At 49.1% G+C, this 12,553-nt stretch overlaps 1 protein-coding gene across 7 annotated transcripts in view; it reads right to left on the bottom strand.

Annotated features, from left to right (window-relative positions):
• Window positions 1-12,553, bottom strand: part of LOC137305173 (discoidin domain-containing receptor 2-like) — a 149,619-nt gene that overhangs the window by 41,118 nt on the left and 95,948 nt on the right. For all 7 annotated transcript variants that reach the window (XM_067973986.1, XM_067973991.1, XM_067973987.1 and 4 more), the window contains one exon: window positions 1,789-1,891. In XM_067973986.1, coding sequence (XP_067830087.1) covers window positions 1,789-1,891 — 103 coding nt within the window. The remainder of the gene's footprint in view (window positions 1-1,788; window positions 1,892-12,553) is intronic.

Raw genomic sequence — 12,553 nt, 5'->3', positions numbered from 1 at the left:
ACCATTCAGGCCCTCGAGCCTGTTCCGCCATTCAATTAGATCATGGCTGATCTGTATCACATCTCTATCTAGAGTTCCGTAACCCTTAATACCCTTTGCCTAACAAAGATCTATCAACCTCAGTTTTGAAATGTTCAATTGACTCCCCAGCCTCCACAGCTTTTTGGGGGAGAGAGTTCCAGATTTCCACTACCTTTTGTGCGAAGAAATGCTTCCTGACATCACCCCTGAACGGACTCCAGCTCTAATTTTAAAGTTATGCCCTCTTGTTCTGGACTCCCCCCCCCCCCACCACCAGAGGAAAAAGCTTCTCCCGATCATGATTAACCCCCTCCACTAAAAACGGTCTGTTCAATGGGGGTAATTTGGACTTTAGAAAGTTTTCAACCTTATCCATCACTCGCCATTTTCCCATCCGATCTGAAAACTCAGCGTTAACTGGCGTAAATTTTCAAGCCGGTTCAGAGGGTGAAGAATGGCACACTGGTGCAACGGGAATGATCTTCTGAGGTTGGAGCTAAGGCACATTGGTGGGACAGGGCAGAGGGAGACTGGCTCGGAGGTCCCACTGTACTGCACTTGACCCTTGAGGCAGACGCTAAGGTGCTTGAGACAGAGAAGGTTTCATCTCCTAAGGCTTCACAGGGCAATAAATATTTAACGGTTTCACGCCCGGAGAAACTCTGGCCAGGATTCTCTGTCGCAGCACTCCCAGGAGCACGTATCAGGAATTCCGCACCCCCTAGTCTGTGATTTTTCCATTACTTAATTTTAACGGTCGGGAAAGCACGGGCTGGGAGAGAGGAATTCCTGAACTGCTCTCCTGGCCTGGGCCAATACTGTGGCAGCCTGGTCTTTGGATCCAAGGAGTCCCAATTCTAACCTAACTCACCCGGTGGGAACTGGACGGGTTCAGGTAGGACGCCCATTTCACAACAACAACTTGCATTTATATAGCGCCTTTAATGTAGTAAAATATCCCAAGGCGCTTCACAGGGGCGATTATCAAACAAAATCTGACACCGGGCCACAGAAGGAGATTTTAGAACAGGTCAAAGCTTGGTCGAAGAGGTAGGTTTTAAGGAGCATCTTAAAAGGAGGAGAGAGAGGGGGAGAGGTTTAGGGAGGGAGCTCCAGAGCTTAGGGCCGAGGCGGTTGAAGGCACGGCCGCCAATGGTGGAGCGATTAAAATCGGGGATGCGCAAGAGGCCAGAATTGGAGGAGCGCTGAGATCTCAGAGGGTCGTCGGGCTGGAGGAGGGTTACAGAGATAGGGAGGGGCGAGGGCCACGGAGGGATTTGAAAACAGGGATGAGAATTTTAAAATCGAGGCGTTGCCGGACCGGGAGCCAATGTAGGTCAGCGAGCCCAGGGGGTGATGGGTGAACGGGACTTGGTGCGAGTTAGGATACGGGGGCAGAAGAGGTTTGGATGAGCTCAAGTTTATGGAGGGTGGAAGATGGGAGGTCGGCCAGGCGAGGATTGGAATAGTCGAGTCTAGAGGTAACAGAGGCATGGATGAGGGTTTCGGCAGCGGATGAGGCTGAGGCAGGGGCGGAGACGGGTGACGATACAGAAGTGGACGTAGGCTCCATCGAGTTCAACGGCGAGTGAAATCGGGGGGGGGCGGGGGGTGCGAAACGGGCGTGCGATCCGAACACACCCCACCTTCTCGCCGGGCCGGGCTGGGTTAAAATCGGGGCTTTAAATGTCCAGCCCTCCCTTTGGGTGGGGTTTGCCGGACACGCGCCCCAGGGCTGGAGCGACCATCGCCGTCACATTACGTTACCTGCCGTGCATCGCCGCAGTCGACTCAGACCACATGCTGGAAGCGAGGATGTCCTCGTCACCGATTACCGAGTCCTGCATGCCCAGCGCAAACCGACAGCGCTCTGCGGAGAGAGAGAGAGAGAAGCTCCGTTAGACAATCCCGTTGCTTCCTGGAAGTGGTAAGTCCCACGGCCGACGTGGGAATCACTTAGACGCAAAACGAACGCAAGGACCATCTGGTTCGCCATCTACCGTCCTGCATTTAAAAGAAAGACTTCAAGGAACTTGCATTAATATATTAGCTCCTTTCACCACCTCAGGATGTGCAACCTACGTATTTATTTTTGAAGTGCAGTCACCATCGTAATTTAGGGAAACGCGGCAGCCAATTTGCGCACAGCAAGATCCCGCAAACAGCGATGTGATAAACGACCGGATGATCTGGTTGCTTTTTTTTTTAAGTGATGTTAGTCGACTTCAAGGGGAAGCTAGATAAGTACATGAAGGTCATGCTGATTGAGATGAAGTAGGGTGGGAGCAGGCTCGTGTGGAGCACAAAGACCAGCATCGACCTGTTGCTTCTGGAGGGAGGGGGCCAATGGAAGAAATCACAGGCGCCCTCCCCTCCCCGCCACTTGACACCCGTTGACGTTATCGGGATGGAAAATGGCGGACACCGTGCCCGCGATCTACCGTCAAGCCGCGGCGAGGCCCCCCCCCACCGACAGCGGCGGTGGCGTGGGAAATCCAGATTCAGATTAACCCACCAGAGCGGGGCACGCAGAGATCTCCCCCCTCCCCACAACCCCGAGGACGGCCTCTCTTTGAAGCACCACCGTGCTGTTTCGAACCGTTGCGTCTGCTCATTAACCAGTCCTATTGATCGAAGGTGACCCCGGTTCACTCTCAAGTCTTTGTCCGGTCCTACGTCAGTCCAAAGATGGCTGGATATCACGGCGGTGGATATCTCCATGGGGATACAGCGAGCACTTGGGGGGAGAGGGGGTGGAATGGGTGAACGGGACTTGGTGCGAGTCAGCACACGGCCAGCACCTCAGCACCGAAATTTTTTTTTAGAAGTAAATGCCCCGGGCAAAATAATAAATTTGACTTTGTAAGGCGGTTCCTCCTGGCTGGTTCCTCGGCCTGGTAGCGTCAATCACCGAGGCCAGCCCTCAGGCTCAGATCCGCAGGCCGTGCTAAGCGGCAGCAGAGAAAATCAACCTTGCCCCTCAGGCGCTGAACGCAAGCAGAGTTCCGTCTGACTTTTGCTCCGTGTTCTCCGACTCGGGGCTCGGTCGTCTGGCGAGGGAATGGCGGGGGGGGGGGGCGGGGGGGGGGGGGGAAGAATGATTTCGGCGGGCCACCAGAGGGCAGTGCAGGAACAAACCCCCCCTCTCCTTCCCTTCCCCTACCCACCCCCCCCTGAAATAAAATGGCAAAACTTGATCCGCCAAATTGGTCGGCGTATTGAATCATCAGCTTTCCCCCCCCAGTTGAGCGTGGACCCGGAGCCTGGGGCGAGGGGTAAACTAGATCGGCACACCAGGGAGAAAGGAGTGGGAAGAGCTCCGCTGATCGGGTGAGATGAGGTAAGGAGGGAGGAGGCTCGCGTGGCGCACGAACACCGGCGTCGAGCAGTTGGGCCGAACGGCCTGCGTCTGTGCCGTGAAATTCGATGCGGTGAGATGGGCGAATCGTGACAGCGAGCTTCGGGACAGTAGAATGCGAATGGGCAGCGTGCACTGATCTCTGCTGGGCTGGACTGTACGGTGCAGGAGGTGATTGCACCGCCATTGGGACGTACTGTGCTGTTCTGTACATACTGCATCTATCGTGCCATGCCGTTAGGGTCGCCAACTCAGGTTGGACGTATTCCTGGAGGTTTCATCACATGACCGCCCGCCTCGTTCCCCCCAACACTCCCACCATTGGTCCAATCCTCCAGGTCCCACTGCCTTCCCAGACTTGTTGTTGCCCAATTGGATCAATCTTGACTTGTTAGCGAAACAGCCTTTCTCCCCCCACCTCCAATATTTTTATAACTAATAAATGAAAGTGTTCAATTTTGTTTAAAGCCTCTATGATTTTTCTCCCGGGGTGGGGGGTGGGGGTTTGTTCACAACAGTGTCCTAGTGATTAATTCCTGGAGACTCCAGGGCCAATCCTGGAGGGTTGGCAACCCTACGCTCTTTATGTGTAATGCTATACGCAGCACTGCCTTGTTAACACTATGCGGTGCTGTATTGTTATCTCAATCACAATTCGATTCATTTTCCTTCTCGCTCTGTTGTTCTGCGCCTCATTGTTGGGGGGGCTGCAATTTTAACCTAACCCGCCCGTCGGGAAACTAACGGGCTCGGGTGCGACGCTGGTTTTAAAACCCCTCCCCGAATTTACTCTCCCATTGGGATGGAGTCAGGCCTTGGTGCGTGGGAGCTGCGCTCAGTCCTGGCGATTCCCCCGTCTGCTCCCCATTATACAGCAGGCATAATAGTTCAGAAAGTACAGAGACTTGATCGCGCTCTCTCCTGCCCTGGTTGTAAAAGTGTGCTGGGGTTCAGGTTGTCCAGAGACCTGTAACAGATACGGTTCTCCCACGGCATTGTTATTTTCAGCAGCACCTTTTGACGGTCAGACATCCGGCCAAAAATAGGCTGCACAGACAAGTTTCCCCTCGCTGCTAAGAATCTTCCCTTCCTGCGCTGTCGGAGGTGCCGTCTTTCGGGATGAGACGTTAAACCGAGGGCCCCGTCTGCCCTCTCAGGCGGACGTAAAAGATCCCACGGCCGCTATTTCGAAGAAGAGCAGGGGGAGTTCTCCCCCCCGGTGTCCTGGGGCCAATATTTATCCCTCAACCAACATCGCTAAAGAACAGGATGATCTGGTCATTTGTCACAGTGCTGTCTGTGGGATCTTGCTGTGCGCAAATTGGCTGCCGTGTTTCCTGCATTACTACACTTCAAAAAGTACTTAATTGGCTGTAAAGCGCTTTGGGACGTCCTGAGGTCATGAAAGACGCTATATAAAAGCAAGTCTTTTCTTTTTGCGTGTAAATGAACGCCTGGGCCTAGGGCATGGAGCCCACCTGATTTCCCTCTACGTGCTGCACTATTTTATTGGAATGGGAGAGATTCAGTGACCTTCATCATGGTCGATGGCAATTTCTTTTCTGACGGGAAGTTTTAAAGGGGCATTGTCTCTGTGACTAAGTCTTTGGCAAATCTTCCTTTAGAAAAGACTCGCAAGCTCAGAACTCAAAACGCTAATCCCTCTAAAATGCACCGCACTCCCGTCACTAAGGGCAACCGTTACCAACTGATGCATGACTCCCCTTCCCCCTACAAAGGGGACACAAAAGGGGACCGTCACACTCTTGTTCCTGGGGACGCTGCCCCCTTTAATCCAGCTGGTGAACTGTGATTCGCCCCACAAAGGGAGGGTGGGAAACTCAGACCCAAGATTTACCCCCGGGGGCGAGCGCGCAGTGGGGAGAGCGCGACCTGCCCTACTGCTCCCAGTCGTACAGCCGCTGCCCTTCTGACCAGCGACGGGCATGCAGCTCGGGATGAGGGCAAAACGGGAAGAAAAATATTTGGTAGCAGAGGTATAATGAATGATAGGATAATTGGCAAAAGAAGCAGAGAGGAAGATGAGGAGACATTTTAAACGCAGCGAGTTGTGATGATCTGGAATGCGCCGCCTGAAAGGGCGGTGGAAGCAGGTTCAATAATAACTTTCAAAAAGGGAATTGGATAAATACCTGAAAAGGAAAAATTTGCAGGGCTGTGGGGATAGAGCAGGGCGTGAGTGGGACTAATGGGATAGCATTTTCAAAGGGGCCGAATGGCCTCCTTCTGTGCAGTAAAATGCTATGATTCCATGAATGAGGTAGGTTTTTTTTTGTCTTCCCCTTTACAGATCCCACTCGAGGTTCATTCCATTGATCTCAACGGAACATAAATCAGGCGGGTTCCTTAAAGAGCGGCCGATCGGCATCACCGGATTAGTGGCCATTCGGTGAAGGTGAAGAGTCTATGGTTTTGTGTCAGCCGTGGCTCAGTGGGTAACATTCTCTCTCCTCCGAGTCCGAAGGTTGTGGGTTCAAGTCCCACTCCAGAGACCTGAGCCTGTAATCCAGGCTGACACTCCCAGTGCAGTACTGAGGGAGTGCTGCACTGCTGGAGGTGCCGTTTCTCTCGGATGAGACGTTAAACCATCCGCCCTCTCGGGTGGACATCCCACGGCCACTATTTCGAAGAAGAGCAGGGGGGAGTTCTCCCCCGGTGTCCTGGGGCCGATATTTATCCCTCAACCAACATCACCAAAAAACATTATCTGGTCGTTGTCACGTCGCTGTTTGTGGGAGCTTGCTGTGCGCAAATTGGCTGCCATGTTTCCTACGTTACGAGTAATTCATCGGCTGGGACGTCCTGAGATCGTTGAAAGGCGCTGCCAAAACGTTCTTTTTTCTCTCTGTTTGTGGTTAATGCATTGCTAATCGAGCCATTGCCTGATAACTACTAGAAACGAGATAAGATAAGTCATTACCGAGAGTGGGTAACTCCAGCAGGTCGCATGGTACTAAGTCATACAGTCCAGGAAGGAGTCAGATTCAATGCTGGCCTTATGCCGGGTTAACATTAAGGACACTGCAGTTTGCTTCAGTGCTCTTGGGGGTTAGGGAGGAGAAATAATCAGGCAGGAATTCCCTCCCGTGCATCCTTTTCCAGTGACCCTCGCGTGTTTGCGGACACGTGGGGAGGTCTTAGCATCGGACGTAATGGCGATGCCTACCCACCGTGGTTAAATTGCCCACTGATGCTTACTGTTCAGGCTCGTGCATCGAGAATGTGTGGGCGGGGGGGCAACAGATGGCGATCATTGAGTGGGACTTTCAGGACAGGACGGGCGACAACTGGGAAAAAAACACAAAAGAACTTGCATTTATATAGCGCCTTTCAGCACCTCAGGACGTTCCAAGGCGCTTTACAGCCAATGAAGTGCTTTTTTTTTTGAATTGCAGTCACTGTCGTAGTGTAGGGAAACACTGCAGCCAATTTGCGCACAGCAAGATCCCACAAACAGCCATGTAATATTGACCAGATCATTTTTTAAAAGTGATGCCGGTTGAGGGATAAATATTGGGCTAAAGACCCCCGGGGAGAACTCCCCTGCTCTTCCTGGAAATAGCGGCCGTGGGATCTTTCACGCCCAGGGCAGACGGGGAGTCTCGTTTTAACGCCTCCTCCAGAAAGAAAAAAAAGCAGCAGAGTTGCAGACTCTGACCAAAGGCACATACCGTCCCCCTCGTAATCTTGCTGCGCCAGTGGCTCCCCCCCTCCCCGGCTCTCGAGCACCTTTCCTTGGCTGCCGTCCTGCTCAGCTGCAGAGCTTTGAGCTGAGCGTCTGGAAGGAGGCCCTGCCGATGCTGCAAGGCTGGCTGAACTAGGCAGAGAGGAATGCGTGTGGTGTGGGAGACCAGCTCTCCAGTGTTCCCCCGGGGGAGGGCCGTCAGTCTGGCAAGTCATGCGGAAAAGCGCAGGTGGCTTGAGGCTGCGGAGGCTCGTAATTCCCGGGAATCTGGGTCCGGGGCAGCGAGACTGACCAGCTGTTTCAAAACCTGGGGTAACGTGTTCAAGTAGATCGTTAAATAAGGGTCCCCAACTCTACCCTGCCCCGCACAGACTGCGGGATCGTACAGCACAATGACTGTCCGCAATCAGGGCATCTGTTAACACGAAGGTCCCTGTAAAACTCACCGATATAACACACACCCCTCACTGTAACACTCTGATATACCCCACACCCCTCACTGTAACACTCTGATATAATACACACCCCTCACTGTAACACTCTGATATAACACACACCCCTCACTGTAACACTCTGATATAATACACACCCCTCACTGTAACACTCTGATATAACACACACCCCTCACTGTAACACTCTGATATAATACACACCCCTCACTGTAACACTCTGATATAATACACACCCCTCACTGTAACACTCTGATATAATACACACCCCTCACTGTAACACTCTGATATAACACACACCCCTCACTGTAACACTCTGATATAACACACACCCCTCACTGTAACACTCTGATATAACACACACCCCTCACTGTAACACTCTGATATACCCCACACCCCTCACTGTAACACTCTGATATAACACACACCCCTCACTGTAACACTCTGATATAATACACACCCCTCACTGTAACACTCTGATATAACACACACCCCTCACTGTAACACTCTGATATAATACACACCCCTCACTGTAACACTCTGATATAACACACACCCCTCACTGTAACACTCTGATATAATACACACCCCTCACTGTAACACTCTGATATAACACACACCCCTCACTGTAACACTCTGATATACCCCACACCCCTCACTGTAACACTCTGATATAATACACACCCCTCACTGTAACACTCTGATATAATACACACCCCTCACTGTAACACTCTGATATAACACACCCCTCACTGTAACACTCTGATATAACACACACCCCTCACTGTAACACTCTGATATAATACACACCCCTCACTGTAACACTCCGATATAACACACCCCTCACTGTAACACTCTGATATAACACACACCCCTCACTGTAACACTCTGATATAACACACACCCCTCACTGTAACACTATGATATAACACACACCCCTCACTGTAACACTCTGATATAATACACACCCCTCACTGTAACACTCTGATATAACACACACCCCTCACTGTAACACTCTGATATACCCCACACCCCTCACTGTAACACTCTGATATACCCCACACCCCTCACTGTAACACTCTGATATAATACACACCCCTCACTGTAACACTCTGATATAATACACACCCCTCACTGTAACACTCTGATATACCCCACACCCCTCACTGTAACACTCTGATATAACACACACCCCTCACTGTAACACTCTGATATACCCCACACCCCTCACTGTAACACTCTGATATAACACACACCCCTCACTGTAACACTCTGAAATAACACACACCCCTCACTGTAACACTCTGATATAATACACACCCCTCACTGTAACACTCTGATATAACACACACCCCTCACTGTAACACTCTGATATAATACACACCCCTCACTGTAACACTCTGATATAACACACAACCCTCACTGTAACACTCTGATATAACACACACCCCTCACTGTAACACTCTGATATAATGCACACCCCTAACTGTAACACTCTGATATAAGACACCCCTCACTGTAACACTCTGATATAACACACACCCCTCACTGTAACACTCTGATATAACACACACCCCTCACTGTAACACTCTGATATAATACACACCCCTCACTGTAACACTCTGATATAATACACACCCCTCAGTGTAACACTATGATATAAGACACCCCTCACTGTAACACTCTGATATAACACACACCCCTCACTGTAACACTCTGATATAACACACACCCCTCACTGTAACACTCTGATATAACACACACCCCTCACTGTAACACTCTGATATAACACACATCCCTCACTGTAACACTCTGATATAATACACACCCCTCACTGTAACACTCTGATATAACACACACCCCTCACTGTAACACTCTGATATAATACACACCCCTCACTGTAACACTCTGATATAACACACACCCCTCACTGTAACACTCTGATATAATACACACCCCTCACTGTAACACTCTGATATAATACACACCCCTCAGTGTAACACTCTGATATAAGACACCCCTCACTGTAACACTCTGATATAACACACACCCCTCACTGTAACACTCTGATATAACACACACCCCTCATTGTAACACTCTGATATAAGACACCCCTCACTGTAACACTCTGATATGACACACACCCCTCACTGTAACACTCTGATATAACACACACCCCTCACTGTAACACTCTGATATAATACACACCCCTCACTGTAACACTCTGATATAACACACACCCCTCACTGTAACACTCTGATATAACACACACCCCTCACTGTAACACTCTGATATAACACACACCCCTCACTGTAACACTCTGATATAACACACACCCCTCACTGTAACACTCTGATATAACACACACCCCTCACTGTAACACTCTGATATAACACACACCCCTCACTGTAACACTCTGATATAATACACACCCCTCACTGTAACACTATGATATAACACACACCCCTCACTGTAACACTCTGATATAACACACACCCCTCACTGTAACACTCTGATATAATACACACCCCTCACTGTAACACTCTGATATAACACACACCCCTCACTGTAACACTCTGATATACCCCACACCCCTCACTGTAACACTCTGATATACCCCACACCCCTCACTGTAACACTCTGATATAATACACACCCCTCACTGTAACACTCTGATATAATACACACCCCTCACTGTAACACTCTGATATACCCCACACCCCTCACTGTAACACTCTGATATAACACACACCCCTCACTGTAACACTCTGATATAACACACACCCCTCACTGTAACACTCTGATATAACACACACCCCTCACTGTAACACTCTGAAATAACACACACCCCTCACTGTAACACTCTGATATAATACACACCCCTCACTGTAACACTCTGATATAACACACACCCCTCACTGTAACACTCTGATATAATACACACCCCTCACTGTAACACTCTGATATAACACACAACCCTCACTGTAACACTCTGATATAACACACACCCCTCACTGTAACACTCTGATATAATACACACCCCTCACTGTAACACTCTGATATAAGACACCCCTCACTGTAACACTCTGATATAACACACACCCCTCACTGTAACACTCTGATATAACACACACCCCTCACTGTAACACTCTGATATAATACACACCCCTCACTGTAACACTCTGATATAATACACACCCCTCAGTGTAACACTCTGATATAAGACACCCCTCACTGTAACACTCTGATATAACACACACCCCTCACTGTAACACTCTGATATAACACACACCCCTCACTGTAACACTCTGATATAACACACACCCCTCACTGTAACACTCTGATATAACACACATCCCTCACTGTAACACTCTGATATAATACACACCCCTCACTGTAACACTCTGATATAACACACACCCCTCACTGTAACACTCTGATATAATACACACCCCTCACTGTAACACTCTGATATAACACACACCCCTCACTGTAACACTCTGATATAATACACACCCCTCACTGTAACACTCTGATATAATACACACCCCTCAGTGTAACACTCTGATATAAGACACCCCTCACTGTAACACTCTGATATAACACACACCCCTCACTGTAACACTCTGATATAACACACACCCCTCACTGTAACACTCTGATATAAGACACCCCTCACTGTAACACTCTGATATAATACACACCCCTCACTGTAACACTCTGATATAACACACACCCCTCACTGTAACACTCTGATATAACACACACCCCTCACTGTAACACTCTGATATAACACACACCCCTCATTGTAACACTCTGATATAAGACACCCCTCACTGTAACACTCTGATATGACACACACCCCTCACTGTAACACTCTGATATAACACACACCCCTCACTGTAACACTCTGATATAATACACACCCCTCACTGTAACACTCTGATATAACACACATCCCTCACTGTAACACTCTGATATAACACACAACCCTCACTGTAACACTCTGATATAACACACACCCCTCACTGTAACACTCTGATATAACACACACCCCTCACTGTAACACTCTGATATAACACACACCCCTCACTGTAACACTCTGATATAACACACACCCCTCACTGTAACACTCTGATATAACACACACCCCTCACTGTAACACTCTGATATAAGACACCCCTCACTGTAACACTCTGATATAAGACACCCCTCACTGTAACACTCTGATATAACACACACCCCTCACTGTAACACTCTGATATAACACACACCCCTCACTGTAACACTCTGATATAACACACACCCCTCACTGTAACACTCTGATATAACACACACCCCTCACTGTAACACTCTGATATAACACACACCCCTCACTGTAACACTCTGATATAACACACACCCCTCACTGTAACACTCTGATATAAGACACCCCTCACTGTAACACTCTGATATAAGACACCCCTCACTGTAACACTCTGATATAACACACACCCCTCACTGTAACACTCTGATATAATACACACCCCTCACTGTAACACTCTGATATAACACACACCCCTCACTGTAACACTCTGATATAATACACACCCCTCACTGTAACACTTTGATATAATACACACCCCTCACTTTAACACTCTGATATAACACACACCCCTCACTGTAACACTCTGATATAATACACACCCCTCACTGTAACACTCTGATATAACACACACCCCTCACTGTAACACTCTGATATAACACACACCCCTCACTGTAACACTCTGATATAATACACACCCCTCACTGTAACACTATGATATAACACACACCCCTCACTGTAACACTCTGATATAACACACACCCCTCACTGTAACACTCTGATATAATACACACACCTCACTGTAACACTCTGATATAACACACACCCCTCACTGTAACACTCTGATATAACACACACCCCTCACTGTAACACTCTGATATAATACACACCCCTCACTGTAACACTCTGATATAACACACACCCCTCACTGTAAC

Source organism: Heptranchias perlo, chromosome 39, assembly GCF_035084215.1.
Source record: "Heptranchias perlo isolate sHepPer1 chromosome 39, sHepPer1.hap1, whole genome shotgun sequence".
NCBI lineage: Eukaryota > Metazoa > Chordata > Chondrichthyes > Hexanchiformes > Hexanchidae > Heptranchias > Heptranchias perlo.
This window is presented reverse-complemented; position numbering and strand designations above follow the sequence as displayed.